At 43.2% G+C, this 17,555-nt stretch overlaps 2 protein-coding genes across 9 annotated transcripts in view; one reads left to right on the top strand and one right to left on the bottom strand.

The window, feature by feature from the left end:
• C3H2orf49 (chromosome 3 C2orf49 homolog) overlaps nucleotides 1-2,557 on the bottom strand; it is a 246,518-nt gene extending 243,961 nt beyond the window's left edge. For 3 of the 5 annotated variants that reach the window (XR_010750337.1, XM_066377542.1, XM_066377541.1), the window contains exon 1: nucleotides 1,667-2,557. Coding sequence is in view for 3 of the 5 variants with exons in the window: in XM_066377542.1 (XP_066233639.1) it covers nucleotides 1,667-1,765 (99 nt within the window). In the remaining 2 variants the exon portion in view is untranslated. The remainder of the gene's footprint in view (nucleotides 1-1,666) is intronic. The other 2 variants (XR_010750336.1, XM_066377540.1) reach the window with 1 other exon arrangement.
• A 2,144-nt stretch (nucleotides 2,558-4,701) lies between these two features.
• TGFBRAP1 (transforming growth factor beta receptor associated protein 1) overlaps nucleotides 4,702-17,555 on the top strand; it is a 58,027-nt gene continuing 45,173 nt past the window's right edge. Inside the window, exon 1 of one of the 4 annotated variants that reach the window (XM_066377520.1) lies at nucleotides 4,702-4,844. The gene's annotated coding sequence lies outside the window, so the exon portion shown is untranslated. The other 3 variants (XM_066377521.1, XM_066377517.1, XM_066377519.1) reach the window with 3 other exon arrangements.

The following is a 17,555-nucleotide window of genomic DNA, read 5'->3' as shown; positions in this document are numbered from 1 at the left end:
GTCCTATATAATACTAAAAAAAGCAATATTATAAATAGGTTAAGCTCTGTTAATATTAGGAGCAGCCTCATCGCAGACAGTGGTCATATGTTCTCAGTGTGACAAGAACATATGTGTTCTCCAGTGTTTAGCCAATATATCAGGCAATAAGAACCTTTCCATTTGTCAGCCTAATCTATGATGGGGACTGAAAATGGGTGACTGCCGGGAAGGAAGACAAAACAACGATAATAATTAGTATATTGTCAAAAAAGTTATCAGAGTGTGACTATCACATTCAGAGGAGTGGGCTGGAGTTCTCATGTTTCTTTAACAATGCTTCTTAAACTGAAGAAAAATACCAAGGTTTCAAACTGTCCTGTGAATGGAAACCGCAGTACCCTTTCAATAACAGTACAGAGAACCGCACATCATTAAAACCTGTCCCTCACGTCATCGGTAGCTTCCACTCACTGTCCAGCATCACGGAAAACATTGCATGAAGAACAGGAGTAGTTATGGACATATATAAAGCCTGGATTTTTGAAGTAAAGTGAGATCACAGGCTTTTCAACTGCAATTCTGAAAGGCAGGGAAACACCTGTGTTTAGTAGAACTGACAAAACAAATCCAATCTATGTCCTCTGTTAAACTTTCCCCAATCTCTTTTATTCCCTTCAAAACTTAGAAGCACAAATTTTACTCCTTTTCTCTCTTTTACTAGTTGACCCTTTATTATCGATTTTCACCCTGTACTCACTCAGAGCTTTATGAAAACCCTGGGCGTTCTCTGAGAATTTGAGAATTCATTGGCAGGTTAGTTTGGGAAACCATGCTTAAAGGCAGAGGTGCTCTAAGTGAGGTCCCGGAATTAAAACTTGTTAAAGCAAGAACTTGTTAAAAAGGCAGATTTTCAGGCCACACCGCAGACCTACAGAATCAGACACTCTGGGAAAGAAGCTCAGCAATACTGTTTAACAAGCCCTGGGGTGACTCTGATGTATTGAAAATGTTTGAGAAACACAGGTGAAAGGTAACTGACATCAAATAATTGACTCAGCAGACGGGCTTGATGAAGTTAGACAGACAGAATACAGTTCGGAAGGACACACACACTATGCTACACAGGACCGCAGGAAACGTTCGTTAATTCTCTACCGCCTTACACAAAATGTATCATTTTCCGCCCTGTTTTTATGATCTATCAGAGGCCACATTAGCTGAGAAAGAGCCAACATTATGAGAGCCTGGAACCCCGAATTCTCCTCTGGGCTGCATCATTTACCCGTGGTGTGAGCTTCAATAAGGCCGATGGCCTCGGTCGGACTCAGTCCCCTTATCTTGCACGGAGGTGAGAGCGCGGAAAACGGGCCATTTCCCCCATGCTCTCCAGCCCCGACGGTCCCCGATTATACCCCTCATTTCCGTTCTCCCACGTTTCTTCCCCAACCCCTCGCTTACATATAGGCCGCGGGGGCTGCCTAGGGCTCCTCTCTGCGAGCCATCGAGAACCCTAAAAACGAAGTCGCAATTCCCAGGAGCTCCCGATATGCTCAGAACCTAAGTGGAGGAAGAATCGCACGAAGCCGGCGGGAGGAGCGGCGGCGGACGCCGCCAGGGGATACTTGGGGCGGGCTCTGGCCCGAGTACCCCGCCACCCAGGCCCGCCCGCCCCGGCGCGCCCGACCTGCTCCAGCGTGAGGAGAAGGAACTCCTGCGACAACAGCTCCGGGTGCAGCAGCAGATCCGACTCCGTGCAGCTGCGGCCGCCCACATCCCCCGCCATCGTCGTCGCCAGGAGACCCCGGCCAGCTACCCACAAGGCTCTGCGGAGGAAGGCCCGAAGTGACGTAGTGGACGGAGACTCGAATGTGACGTCACTTTGGGTGCGCCGCGCGCCCACCCTTCTCGCGTGGCTTGCGCGGCGTGCGCGCCCGCCCTTCTCGCGTGGCTTGCGCGGCGTGAGCTGGCTTTCGCTGGAGTATAGTCCCCCGGGTGAAAGAAGTGAAAAGAGTGGCAAGTCGAGTAGGGCAGGAAGAAGGGAAGAAGCGAAGTTCACGGGGCCGGCCGTGATTGGTCGTGCCTCCTGTGACGTCCAACGGCAGATGTGGCCCAGGGGCTGCTCGGGGCCGTCTCGCGTGGAAGGGGCCGGGGAGGGAGATAGACGTTAACCGAAACATGGCGCTCTGTCGCTTCTGAAACTACTTTCTTTTTTTTAACCTGCTCATCGTTTGTTTTCTAATCCTCTAATTTGCTGTAAGGTCAGGGACTTTCATTCTCGGTGGCTAGTAGCTTATAGTAGGCACTCAACTATTTGTTCCCCGAAATAATACTCCGAATTAACCTGCTCACGTTTGAAAATAACTGACAGAACTCCAGTGACGACGTCCAAATGTTGTTAGACGTTTGCTATGTGCCGGGTACTGCGTTTTACTTAGGTTATCCCAGTCCTCAGAACAACCCTATGAGGTATGTAGTACTACTACAATGCTTAGGATTTTTTCAGATGAGGAAATAGGCACGGGGTAATTTGCTCAACATCAGAGAACTTACGGAGTAGCAAGGCTGACATTTAAGTCCATTTTCACCGCACTTGTAACTGCAGTGAATTGATAGTTTTAGTTTAAATAAAATCTAATAATTTACTGAAAAATCTTTTCTACTTGCATCTTTTGTGGAGATGTACATCCCAAATATTTTGCACATTTAAAACTTAAACTTGCAGACAGTTGTAAAGGCTATGGTTTGCATCCCCTGTGATATACTGTTTTATTGGAAGTTATTGCAGCGTCTACAAAAATGTGAACGTCAGAGGATGCCGAAAGATAAACCTTGAGAGGGAATTGGAAAATAAGTGAGATGCTAAATCAAAAAGACAAGATAGAGTTGAGGGGTGTTTAGCTATTTTCTTAATCATTTATGTGTATGATGCTTTATCTAGAAATTGAATTTCAGAGCAGGGCAGAAACTTAAAAATTACTGAGGAGCCACTGAGCCATTTCACCCGCAGGTGTTGTAAAGTACCAGAGGCTACAGAATTAATATTAATATTTTAGGAGGCTTGGAGAACATTTTATTAATTTGGATTAAGGTGTGCAGAGAAATTGTGAGAATAGTCTCTGTACTGTGTGATTGGCATAACCAGGATGGCCCTTGGCATTGTATTATAAATGCAAGGGGAGGAAAACATGGATTCCCAGACGTTCCACCACACCTGTGGGGAAAGGGGTGAATGGCTAGCCAGGTGCAGGAAGAGAAAAGCCAAAATAAACCTTTTCTTATAGCAATGAGTCATTTGCGGGCATTTGTCCCCACCGAAACTACCTCTCCTATGTAAATGTGTGTGTGACTAGACAGAGAGATAGCAGATAAACACTAGATAATATAGGAATGCCTTTAATATGTAAAGAGACATCTTTCTACCATTGTGTTGGCTTGTAAACTTTGTTTTCCCCAAAATGATGTATAGCTTGCAAATTGAACGTGGTCCTATCATGTTAAAGGACATATGACTATAACCAATAGTGGTAAGGGGCTCCTAATTGCAATTTTTGCTTCTGTACTTCCCACTTACAAAACTATAAAAACTAAGAATAAAGGGCCGGCGTGCTCTCCCTCAGATTTCTGTGGGAGCTGCCGCCGCTTGGCCAAGCTAAACAATAAAGCTTTGGTGTGTGAACTACGGACCTTAGGACCTTATTTCTGTCTTTCATGTTTTGGGTTCCTCCGAATTTGGATTAACATTACTCAGTCCAGTTCTTTCCTTTTAGTGCTGAGGAAACGGATCTGAAATGACTTGCCCCAAATTGAAGTTTTAGAACTAAGCTGGGGCAGGTATTTGGATGTCCTGATTTGGAGTTAAGTGGATTAACTTCATGATATTGATATGATATTCCATATCCAAAATCTGATTTGATTTTCATGACAGCAGTGAAATTAGTGTGACTGGTAGCATTATCCCCATTTCTTTCACCAAAGGGCACATTCATTGTTTTAGTGGCAAAAACAGCTGCCTTGGTAGGAAACTTGAAAGCCAGACCTCAGTTCAGATTTTGTTCTGCTGCTTCGAGAACTGGGTTGAGTTAGTCTAGACTCAGCCCCAGCCTTATCAGAAAAATGCTCTGCTAACACCTTCACTGAAGAATTATGAAAGGAGTAGAGATTATATAACACATTTGACACACTTGAGTAGGTAGCTGGTTTTGAGACATACTTCCTGTCTCCTGACTTTAGCTTCCTCTCCTGTGAATGGAAATATGACACCACCTCATAATGTTGTGAGATTGGAGCTAGAGCAGGGGTCCCCAAACTTTTTACACAGGGGGCCAGTTCACTGTCCCTCAGACTGTTGGAGGGCCGTACTATAAAAAAAGCTATGAAAAAATCCCTGTGCACACTGCACATATCTTATTTTAAAGTAAAAAAACAAAACGGGAACAAATACAATGTTTAAAATAAAGAAAAAGTAAATTTAAATCAACAAACTGACCAGTATTTCAATGGGAACTATGCTCTTCTCACTGACCACCAATGAAAGAGGTGCCCCTTCCAGAAGTGCAGCGGGAGCCAGATAAATGGCCTCAGGGGACCGCATGCGGCCCGCGGGCTGTAGTTTGGGGACCCCTGAGCTAGAGGATGAGCAGTGCCTCCTCTGGTTGCGTTTACCTGGGGATTTGTTGTAGCTGATTGGCTGTTATCAAAGGAGAGATGTGGCAGAAGGGTGCTGGACGTCGGGATAAAACTTAAAGAGTCTGAAAATGTGGTTACTGGTCCTTGCTGTGTTCTTTCTCCCTGTGGTTTTCTGAATCAGCCACCTATCCTGAAACCTCAAGTTCTTCATCAGAAAAAAAAATGTTTTGTGGCAGGTAAGAGCTGTGCCTTTTTTCTTCCAGTACTTCCCTGCTTAAAACTAAATCCATTAAGATGTCTCTGAAGCTAAAATCTTAGGGTAGAGGGAGTGTCCATTGAGGCAGAAAAAAAATCAAGATTCAGAGTAGGAGAAGTAGAATTAGATTCTAATTCCCTATCCCTGATCCTGTCCCAGGGAAGGAGAGACATGAAATGCTGCCCCCCACCCCAATCCTGGGGACAGCTTTAGATAGTGGAACCTCAGAATACTTAAAGTCTGCTGGCTGTTGTAACCAGTGTTTCTGAGTTAGGAGTTTAAGGTGGGGGAGAATTTGCGTTTCTAACAAGTTGAGGTTGTGTTTCAAATATGCCTAGGCAGCATGGCCACCTCACAGAGATTTCTGCCACATAGCAGAGCAAGGAAGCCACAGATGTCTTTGACCCTCAAGCCAGGCAGTAGCCATGATTGGAGGGGCCAGGTTGAAAACCAACACCAGAGTGAACAAAGAGTATCTTTGAATCCTTATGGGGACCAGTGATGCAAAGATTTGGTGTCTCCTCTCCTCATTTTAGCATTTCAGAAATTTCCTAATATAGACACAGTCCTGAGGAAGGGGGTGGGCATCCATTGATGATTATTGTTACTGCAGCCAAGGGGGGGCTTAAAATAAAAATAAAGCTCAGTTACAGAAAAAAAAAATGTTTGTTACACATTTGAATTTGTAGACTGAAGTTGACTCCTGCTACACTATTATCTGTATTATATAGTAACCATAAATTTTTAAGTTCAGTGTTCTAAGTGTTTTCCCTTCACTTGAAGATCATGGGGTTTTATTAACATTTTTATTTGGTGTCTATAGTTGACAAGAACAAAGTTGAGGTAAATCATCTTAACACTGCCTTGCCTGGCATCACCATCTCACTAGGTTATGAGTTCCTCTAGGATGGGGGTGGGAGGGTACATTTGCTTTGAATCTCCCACCTGGTTACTGGCATACACAGTGAGTGCTTGTACTTAGTAGGTACTCAATAAATATTTATTTAATGAATCATAAGTGAACTATATACTGAGAAGTTTGAGTGTTGATTCCTCTTGTCCATAGTGTAATATTTGAGATATTTATGATACAAATATTTATCATTAGTTGTCAAAACTACTTGAGCATAAAGTGAATTAACAATTTAAAAAACACTTCACATTTTGGATCTATGTTTTTAAACAACAGTTCTGCCTTGAGTTTTAAATAACTACGTTCAGTACCATAATGATAATTAATTAATGATTATATTTTTTATTATTGTCATTTTTCATTCCTTTTACAGTCCAATCATTATAAAGATCCATTTACATAGGTAACTAACTACTGGGTTTTTGTAAAACCCATCTCACGACACCTGTTTAATGAGCTCTTTTGGTATCTCTTTCATCTCTTTGTTTCAGTACATAGCACAGGGCCTGGTACACATAATAGTGTGTGCTGAACAAATGTCAGCCTTTCCAGATTCTAGGCACTTCCTAACTGACCTCTCCTGTTATCAAAAGTCTACGAGTACATTATTTTTATCTTAGGATATGATTAAGAGGGTATTTCTTCCACATATCCCACTAAATAAATCAGTGGTTCTTAAAACTGAGTCAGTATTAGAGTTACCTGGAAATCTTGTAAAAACGACAATAACAACAACAACAACAAAACAGTCTGCTGGGCTCAATCCTCTTCTCCCCAAGTTTTTGACTCAGGAGGTTTGGGTAGGAGCATGGGAATCTGCATTTATAACAACTTCCAAGGAGGTGTTGGTACTGCTGTTACCTGTCATACTGCATAAACCACTGAACTAAATTAAGCTGTTTGAGGGTAAGGGCTGTATCCTCATTTCAGTATGCCCAGCAGCCTCTGCCATAGTACCTGACACACAGGAGCTGCTCAAAAAATAGCTGATTTGAATAACAGTTTGAAGAGTTTATTTTACAGAAACTAGATTACAAGTATGAGAATATGTGTTTATATCATTAAATGAGCAAATGCATGTAGAAGCTCTTAAAACATGGCTTGTAGTAAGCTATGTTTGCTAATAATAATAATAAATAATAATAATAAATGTAACCTTTCTGTGCTTAATCTCATAGTCTAAACTGATATCCAAACTAGTTGTGTACTAACAAGCGAGTTTATAAATTGGAGTAACAATATCTTAGCATTAAAAACCTTTTTTAAAGAAAGCCTAAATGAGTACCAGGAATTTTAAATATTATTTGAGTGCTTCCTACATGCAGATAGAGCAACAAGGTGATAGACAACTTGTCCTTCGGAGCTTAAACCAGCAAGGAACATTAAGTGTGTGTGTGTATGTGAGGATGGTAAGTTTTGATTGGCAAATATTAAAAGCATTCAGTTGTATTTTTCAACTCTTAATCTTCACTAATCTATTAGAACACCTTTTCCACACTCTATAAAATACATGTTTAATATGGATCCATGGGATATTGAATAAATATTAATAAAGTTATGAATTCCTTTGAAAAAACTAATATTTTTTCTTTAATATAATCAATCAAAACATGATAAATTTAGAATTTGCCCTGATGCACATATTTACACAGTTATGAAATAATTAGTTACATATAGTTTCCTGTCATGTAAAATAGACTTCCCAGAAAGTTCCAGGAAGAACAGATGTTTCTAGATGGAATAATGTGCACATGTGGAGCTTGCCATTTTAAGAATCCTATACGGTAAATCATTTCATAAAGGAAATAATTATTTCTGAATTATCTTTTACCCCTTCTTTTTTATTAATACACATTTTTACTCCTAGTTTGTTTAAAGCAGAACACAAATGTTTTATGAACTATTCAATCAACAGAACTTAATTATATATATATATATATATATATATATATATATATATATATATATATATAATCACTTTTTAAATTCTGGATTCTTATTTTGCTCTGTTCTTACTACCATGGAATTTGGGATAAGTCATTCCCTTTTTGCCTCAGTCAACTCTTCTGTGAAATGGAGAGGTTAATAACGCTTTGTTTCATACGAACATGGAGAGGCTTAAATGAAATAATTGCTGTAAGGTCCTCAGCCACTGGGCCTTAGAGTCAGGCTGTCAGGTGTCACCTCTGCGATGAGTCTTGTGCCGCGCTCTGTACGGTGCAAATGAGCACTGCGGGCCCCCTGAGCCGGTTGATACAATACATTGTAGCGCCGGAGGGAGCATCACCAGCAAGTCAGCGTCTCCAGCCAACTTTGCCAATCCGGTTGCAGAGTGGTTAAGCTTTCCACAGGATTGATTGGTTGGCTGGTTGGTGGATCGATTCATTCATTTTTTTTCAGCAAGTATTCCTCTGGTGTTTACAGTGTCCGATGTTAGAAATAGAGTGCTGAGCAATCAGAGCAGGCCCGTGTTTTCACGGAGCTGGCCGTGGCCAGCAGGGAAGGAGAAAGCGAACGAGAACAGCATCGCCGACCCTCTCCGAGCACCCACCCTGTGCCAGGCTGTGTTCCAGGGCTCCATAGGCATCAGCTCGCTTACCCCGGCCGGCCATGAGGCGTGCGAAGCTGTGATCCGGTATATGCGAGGAAACAGGCCGAAGCGGGGTTCCTAACACCCAGGGCGCCCCGGAGGCCTTGGGGCCCCGGCGGATAGCGCAGGGACGTGCCGGCTCCCGCCCTCCCGGCGCAGGGCGGTCGCCCCACGTGACGGGAAGCGGCGGCGGCGGCGGCGGCGCGGGCGGACCAGCCCTGGAACCACGGCAGGGAGCGGGCGGGCGGCGCGGGGCCCCAGGCCGTAGGGCCGGCGGGACGGCGGAGGCCGGTGGGCGCCGCGCCGGTGAGTGCGGAGGGCTGCCGGCTGCCGGGCTGTGGGCGCGACGAGCGCGCGAGGACAGGGTCCTGGAGGGCGGGACCCGCGGTGGGGAGGGCGAGCGAGCGGCGCCCGGGGGTTCCTGGGCGGGCAGGTGTGTGTGCTGGGCCGGGGTACGTGGGGTGCAAGTGCCTGTCCAATTCTAGACAAGCGTGCACGTATGTGTGGGCAAGGCAGGTGTGCCCGCGCGTGGGGTCCGCCGTGTGGATGTTGTGGCGTCTGAGGCGGGAGTGGGTGTGTGTTTGGGGAAGATCTGAGCCCGGGTCCTTGATTTGGGGTAAGCTGTTTGTTTGCTGGAGGGAGGAGCCGGGCAAGGATTATACCCCTGCGCCTCTTGCCCTTCGACCCCGTGCGGACCGGTTTTATCGCTGTAATTGATGTCTCCTGAAGCTCTTGGGGTTTCAGAGCTCAAATTTCGGGTCACATTAGGGCCTGACTTGTTGCCTTGAACCAGAAGGCTGGGCAGGGTGTATTGGAGAGGAGGGCAGAGACTTCACCCCAGTTCCCAGCCTAGGGGCTGGAAGCTGCCACCCCCATGTGGTTTGCCCTTTCTCTGGCCTTCTGGAAGTGCAGGTGGAAGGTGGGTTTTCAGTTTGCTTCTCTGTGTGTAGAATGGGGATGACTGTAAAGACAGAACCTGCCCTCTGTTTTCAGTTGTCTGCGGCTCTCATGGCTCTGCTCACGGGTGATCATCACAAAGTCCGGGGCTGTTCTGGGGGCCCTACCTGGCTGCTGGAAATGGAGGTTCATGCACTGGTTCTAGTGCAAACGACTGTATTGGGTGCTGATGAGTGGGCACCTGCCCTGCGGGAAGGCAGCTGCTGAAGGGATTGTGGAAACAGACAGATTAAGGCACAGACAAGTGTGTGAGCAGGGTCCTCTGCAGTGTGAGCAGGCTTACCTGGAGTCAGAACTCAGGACCTAGAGGGGCCTGTGGGTGCCCACCCCGCCCTCCTGGTGGCCTTGTTTCTCTTTGTTGGCCAGCCAGAAGCTCCCAGCACTTCCTCAGATAGGAAGGAGCATCTTGCCAGCTGCTTCCTTTTCCCTTACATTTCTGCCAGCAAAGCAGCCCCATCAGTCACCCAAGTGGCCTCTTTCTTTGGTGTACGGCACTAGAAATAACCTTGACGGGACTCCTTGGGAGCCTGTCTATAACTAGCCCTGCCCAGGCCTCAGTATGTGCTCCATGGTGGCGATGAGCACAGAAACTGTGGGTTCCAACCATGACCCTGTCAGATGACCTCTGCACAGGGGAAAATCTACTTTTGGACTTCTTCAGAACTGAACTACTGTTGTTCCTGCAGATACCATCTTCGGATTCTCAAGTCCCTTATATAAAATGGCGTAGAATGATGTATACAGTCATTCCTCCGCATCTCAGGGATTTTCAACTGCAGATTAAAAATATTGTTAAAAAATATATATATATATATATATATATATATGGTCCATAATTAGTGGTCCCACATAGTTCTAACCCGTGTTGTTCAAGAGTCAACTGTAATTGGTAACCCAATGACTGCCTTACTCTGGAGTTAGTCTCCTTGTGGGTTCTGATCCCAATTTGCTGTATACATCATAGTTTATACATTTTACAGAGAAATCGTGTGGTGCCCCTTGCCTTGTCTCCTCCACTGTCTACCTCCAGCAACAGTCCTCTGGTCCCACAGCTGGGACCTGAGTTTGTACACAACAGCCTCTAAGGATGCTGCCCCCTCTTCCTCACCCTCCAGTCCCAGGGACTTGTAAGCACCCATTCTCCCATTAAGCAGTTCCAGCCAACAAGTTTTAAAAGCACAGAGCTTGCTTAATAAGTGCAAAATTTTCTAGGCCCGATTTACATCTAGCATTTCTGTTCAGGAAAAATAAAAAATTGTTGTGGCTTATTCCTTCATGCTAATGTTAAACATTGGTGATCCTTTAAGAAAACTCAAGGAAAGTTTACTTAATGAGTTATGCATCTTTATCTTGGGCTGAATCCAGTGCTCATTAGAAATACATTAATCGTTTGTGGTGGCCAGGTGTTTGGATACTGCCAAATAATATGGCCCATACTTTACAACTCATCTTTTCTAAGGCAAACCTGCCCCATTTTTCTTTATTAAAAAATGCTTAACTACTAAATATGAATGTAAAAGTAACAAGTTAATTGGAGGCCACCCCAAATGAGCCTGAGTGCTCTGTGCAAAACAGGAGCAGTTACTGAGCATGTTGTGAAGTCTTGTAGGTGATATGAGACCAACATCTTTTCTTGATAGTCAGTAGCTGCTGTTGAGTAGATTAAAGATTCAGGAAAACAGTATGTGTAGAAGAGAACAATTGCCTGACGTCCAGTAGGCACTGGCTAATTCTTTTTGCCTGTTTGATGGTCCGGTATTGACGAAAATGTCATAAAGAAAATGCCCTAAAAGAAAAAAAAGAAAATGCCCTAGAGGCCTATTGTGCCACTGTCCTCCTCTTCCCCTCTCCCAAGTTCCTTCTTCAGTTATGACTGTTGGTGTTGCTATTATAGGCTATATATGACATGAACATAGATATACACAACTATGTGTGTATATACGGTACACATATGTATGTAGTGTGTATAAATCGTATATATGTTTTACATATTCACTATGTATGTATATTTACATATATATTTGAATAATTTTGATTAGTGTTGCCTAGGAAAAGGATACCAACTAGGACTAGTCACACATAGGTACGTACCAGGATAATATCAAGATGATGAATTAGATGTTAGATTTCAGTTGTATGTATTTTTTTCTTTTTAATATCCTTGCAGGTCATTGAAGCAGGTGCATTGTGCTATAACTAGTCTTTTGCAATCTGTTACAAGAGTGCAAAAGAACATGAAATGGTTGTCAAATAGTGTCCTAGTTTTCAAAAGGGGAACAATCGTCTTTGGTACGAGTCAATAATTTGTTGTGGATTTATTCCTGGCACATTTCAGTACTGAACAGATGTCTGTAAGAACTTAGAGAAGAACCTGGGGACCAGCATGGTGTGTAGCTCTGTAGGGACAACTTAGTGCACAGAAACATATATCCTGTCTTGATAAGATTACTAAGTTAGTAGAAAAACATGGAAGTATATGATTCTTTATCTGAAATTTAGCAATGCAGTGCTGACACTGAGCCCGTTTAGTTATGACAGAAGGTGTCTAGAGGGCAGAGGGCAGGGGTAAGTCATTCTGGCACAGAGAAACCTAAGGGGGATGAGGCAGGATAATAAGATGGCTGCTCTAGACTCAGCCAATGGAAGGACAGAGCCCTGCTGATAACACGGCTCCTTTAGGAGGAACTACAGCAGGATGGCCATCTGTAGGCCTCATGCTACAGTGGTGTCGTGTTCAGAGTTGTCTCTCTTCAGCAGTAGAAAGATGGCCTTCGAGTCAGAAACAGAAACTGGGGTTCAAGTCCCTGTTTTGTGACTTGGTAGCTATGTAACCTTGAGCAAGCCACCAAAAATCTCTGTGTGGCCATAATAATATCCACCTGAGAATGAAAGGAAGTCACTTACAAGTACTCAGTATCTGATGAAACCCAATGATTAGCAGTTCTCAAGAGGCAGCCATCAAGGCATTGGCCAGAGCTGCAGTCAGTTGGTACCTATTTATGTATATCTTGGAGCAACCTGGGAAGTACCCCTGGGCAGCCAGGTGGTTCATTGGGTAAGGTGTGTGCTCTTGAAGCAAGCTTCCTGGGTCCGAATCTCAGCTCCCCACGGTCATTCAATGTTTTGAAACCTCCGTTCCCCCCCCCCCCCCTGCAGATGCAATAGTGATAGTACTTGCCTTATAGGCTTATTTGTGAGCATGCAGAGAGCATTTGATATGGAGTCTGGCAAATAGTGAGCTTTCCAGAAGTCTTAGCTCCCCTATAATAGTGTTATTACTGCCCCGTCTTTCCAAGGAGCTAGGTAGAAGTATGTCATCCGATCCCAGGCCCAGAGGCTCTAAGGGATCTGCCTCAGATCAAAGCAGTTGGCCAAGCTTCTGGATCTTAGAATCCCCAGGTTAATGCTGAGAAAGTTTGCATCATGCCCACTTTACCACCCCTCACTGGGTGGCCTAGGTTAACTCTGGTGCCTCAAAACTCATACAGAGAGAGAGCGTTTGGAAGGCCTCACCTCTGCTCTTTACCAGCTCTGCTTACCTGAAGCCCTACTGTGCATCACCTGAGTTTCTCACCTGCCTGCTTCTCCTGAAGTTCATAGTATACCAGATATTGGACCCAGCAGGAATCAGCTCACATTTACCTCAATCTAGTCTGAATTCCTCTATGAGAAATGTTTCAAATGAGCAAAAGTCCCACAGTGTCATCTTTGAAATGCATTCTCAGGGGAAAAAAACTTGATATATAGGTATTATTCACATCTGTAATTTTAAGTTAGGACACTAAATTTAGAAAATTCAACCCTAAAAGTAACTGACTAAATAAGGCTATGAAATCGGCAGCCTGAGGCTCCAAGGAGTATTTGGACTGCTGGCCACTGCATGTTCCATTTTCTCCTGGCTGCTGGCACTCAGCTCATCCTGAACGTCTCTTCCTGCTAGGAGAGGTGATTCTCAGCTCTCTTTCTTTTTTGATTACTCCAAGGTAAGATGACGAACCAAAAACTGTGATTACATTTAGTTTTTCATTTTAACTCTCTATTTTGAAGTAATGTTGGCCTTACTAAACAGTTGAAAATAGTACAGGGCTCCCATATTCTAGGCTTCTGCCTTTGTTAACATCTTGTATGGCCACAGTATAGTGATCAGAAATAGTAAATTAATATCAACACTGTTAACCAAACTGCAGACTTTATTTGATTTCACCACTTATCCCACTACTGTCTTTTCTGTTCCACCATCCTGTGCTGGTCTAGGTCACATCACATTTAATTGTCATGTCTCCTTGGTCTCTAACCTGTGACAGTTCCTTGGTCTCCTTGTTTTTCATGACCTTAGTTATTATTATTACTCTTGAGGAGAGCCCAGGATTTTGTAGAATGTCCCTGATTTTGGGGTAGTCTGGCATTTTCTCATGATTAGGTAGGGGTGATACATTTTTTTCAAGAATACAACAACAGTGACATGACTCAATTACATTTTAATTGAATGTTTGGCTGCATTCCATGTCCCTCTGAAGCAATGGGAACAACGGTCATGGAGCTTCCCTGGATCCCTCAGGAAAGTAAGTCGCTGAGGCTCAAGTCCCAGTAAGCAACTCGCCCTGCCTGTGCTCCTGGTGAGCTAGCACAGAAAGGTCCTCTTGTTCCCTGTCACGCTTCTCTTTAGTTTCCATGGGTCTGTCTCCCAGTTACCCTGTGATGCTACCTTGAGGATTTAGGAGAGATCTTTTTCTAAGGCAAATGCAGTTTAAAGAACAATAATGTTAGGTTTTCTTATCACACACACAACAGTTATGTTTGTGACTGCTGAACCTTTGAGTCCTTTCAAATCTCATCTGGCTTTAGTGTGGTCAATTAAATAATTCATATTTTTTTTGATCTTGAGATGATGTCAGTTGTTATAGTAACTTTGTAGCCTAAGAAGAGAGCTAATTGGCCTACAAAGCCATCAAAATTCATCTTTTAGGTGCTAACTAAAGTTTTAAGACACTGATGTGATTTTATTAAGCATGTTATTTCTATAAACTGTTAAGGTGATTGGAGTCAGCCATAGGAATTGGGGGTGTTTAGCTGTTTGCTTTTAGGAGGAATTTTAGTTAACATTTATTTTGCTAGTTTAGTATGAAGGAAACATCTGAAGGCAGCTTGCAGTAGAAGAACTTTTGCTAGCAAGGTTTGCCTTAACCCACCAATAAAGAATTTTGAGTTTGTGATTTGGCTATTCATTCAGTCAGGAACATAAGATAGGCCAAAGGAAACAAATGTGTCCAATCATACCTACCGTTCCTGCTCAGTACCTAGGACAGCATGGCAAGGAGAGGAGAGGTGAGCGAGGGAGGAGGATGGGTGGGTCCGAGTTTGTGCTTCTTGGGGGATAGGAGCACATAGGTAGACATGGAGCAGCAGGTCCCTTAGTAACTGCTCACACCATTTCTGCTTTATTAATTAGCAAGCTGACCAGGGCCAGGCTGATGCCAGCACATGTCCCACACCTAACTACGTCCACCACCTGACTTTTCTGGGCTATCTCAATCCAGGCATGAGGACAGCCTCCATCCCTGGCACCACTAGGAAACTGGGCACAAATGGGTTTTAAACTGAGCTGACTCCTCTTTTTGGCTACTGTGAACAAGGCTGCTCTGCACATTCTTGTACAAGTCTTTTTGTGGTCATTGGTATATGCTCAACAGAAATGGAAACATTAAATGTGGAATTGTGGGGTTGCAGGAAAAAGCATGTTTAACTTTATAAGAAAGCAACAGATTTCCAAAGCGATGGTCCCATTTTATCCTCCTTCCAGCAAAGTACGATATTTCTATTGAGTAGTTCTACAGCTTCATTAATATTTAGTGTTGTCAGTCTTTTTAACTGTAGCAATTCTAATAGTTGTGAACTGGTATATCATTGTGGACTTTTAGGTATAGGAGTTTTTGTATATTCTGGATATGCATGAGCCTTTTGCCATATAATTATTGCAAATTTTTCTCCCAGTCCAAGGGTTGCCTATTCATTTTCATAATGGTGTCTTTCAATGGATGCAAGGTTTTAGTTTTTATAAAATCCAATTTATTAACTTTTAATTTTATGATTAGCATTTTTTGTATTCGAATAAATGTTTGTGTACCCCAACATCCCAAAGATGTTATTTTATGTTTTTTTCTAGAAGCTTTATAGTTTTAGCATATACTTTTAAAATAATTTGATGTAGCCTGACCGGGCAGTGGCGCAGTAGATAAAGCATCGGACTGGAATGTGGAGGACCCAGGTTCAAGACCCCGAGGTCGCCAGGTTGAGCATGGGCTCATCTGGTTTGAGCAAAGCTCACCAGCTTGGACCCAAGGTTGCTGGCTCAAGCAAGGGGTTACTCGGTTTGCTGTAGCCCCACAGTCAAGGAACATATGAGAAAGCAATCAGTGAACAACTAAGGTGTCGCAACGAAAAACTAATGATTGATGCTTTTCATCTCTCTCCATTCCTGTCTGTCTGTCTCTGTCAATCCCTTTCTCTGACTCTCTCTCTGCTCTGTAAAAAATAAATAAATAAATAAATAAATAAATAAATAAAAATAAAATAATTTGATGTATCTCAAGTTAATTGTTGTATATAGTATAAGCAGGTGTGAGGCAGGGATAAGTAAGGTTAATTTTTCCTCATAAGATTATCCAGTTGTTCTAACACCATTTATTGAAATGTCTTTCGCTTCCCCATTGAATTGCATTGGTGCCTTTGTCAAGAATCAATTGAATGTATATGTGTGGGTCTGACTTTGGACTTTCTCTTGTTCTGTTGATCTATTCTATTGATCTCTTCTGTTTTATTGTCTTAGTTACTGCAATTTTTTAGCAATTTCTTTTTTGTTTTTTTCTTCTCTTCCAAATGAGAGGAGGAGAAGTAGAAAGACAGACTCCCACATGCGCCCCAACTGGGGACCCACCCAGCAACTCCCATTGGGTGCCAAAGCTCTTCCCATCTGGGGCCATGCTTGCAACCAAACAATTTTTAGCAGCTGAGGTGGAAGCTCCATCGAGCCATCCTCAGTGCCTGGGGCCGATGTGCTTGAACCAATTGAGCCATGACTGAGAGAGAGAAAGAGAGAGAAGAGGGAAGGGGAGGGGCGGAGAAGCAGATGGTCACTTCTCCTGTGTGCCCTGACTGGGAATTGAACCCAGGATAGCCACACACCAGGCCGACACTCTACCACTGAGCCAACTGGCCAGGGCCTATAACAGTTTCTAAAATCAGTTAGTGTGATTTAAAGACCTTTAGAAAGAAAAGTCTTTCAACTTTGTTCTTCATTTTCAAGATTGTTTTGACTCTTCTAGGGAATCATGTGCTGCTTAATGACTGGGATACATTCCAAGAAATGTGATATTCTGTGATTTCATTGTCATGTAAACATCATAGAGTACAGGTACACAAATCTAGATGATAGCCTACTGCTCCTAGGCTACCAGCCTGTACAGCAGCTGCTGTACAAAACAACATGAGATTAAATCAAGCACAAGAGAAAATATGCAAACAGAGATGTGGTAAATATGACATGCATGAGGCTGCTGCCAGTGTAACATGGCATACTGTTTTGCAGCAAACCTTTTCTTTTTTTTTATTTATTTATTTATTTATTTATTTTTAATTAATTTTAATGCAGTGACATTGATAAATCAGGGCCCATATGTTCAGAGAAAACATCTCCAGATTATTTTGACATTTGATTATGTTGCATACCCCTCACCCAAAGTCAAATTGTCTTCTGTCACCTTCTATCTGGTTTTCTTTGTGCCCCTCCTCTCTCCCCACCCCCCCTCTCTCCTTCCTCGCCCCCTCCCCACCCCCGTTACCATCACATTCTTGTCCATGTCTCTGAGTCTCATTTTTATGTCCCATCTATGTATGGATTCATATAGTTCTTAGTTTTTTCTGATTTACTTATTTCACTCCGTATAATGTTATCAAGGTCCATCCATGTTGTTGTAAATGATCCAATGTCATCATTTCTTATGGCTGAGTAGTATTCCATAGTATATATGTACCAAAGCTTTTTAATCCACTCATCCACTGACGGACACTTGGGCTGTTTCCAGATCTTTGCTATTGTGAAAAATGCTGCCATAACATGGGGGTGCATTTCTCCTTTTGGAACAGTTCTATGGTGTCCTTGGGGTATATTCCTAAAAGTGGGATAGCTGGGTCAAAAGGCAGTTCGATATTTAATTTTTTGAGTAATCTCCATA

This window comes from Saccopteryx leptura, chromosome 3 (assembly GCF_036850995.1).
Source record: "Saccopteryx leptura isolate mSacLep1 chromosome 3, mSacLep1_pri_phased_curated, whole genome shotgun sequence".
Classification (NCBI taxonomy): Eukaryota; Metazoa; Chordata; class Mammalia; order Chiroptera; family Emballonuridae; genus Saccopteryx; species Saccopteryx leptura.
The sequence above is the reverse complement of the archived record's forward strand: the minus strand, read 5'-3'. Positions and strand labels throughout refer to the sequence as shown.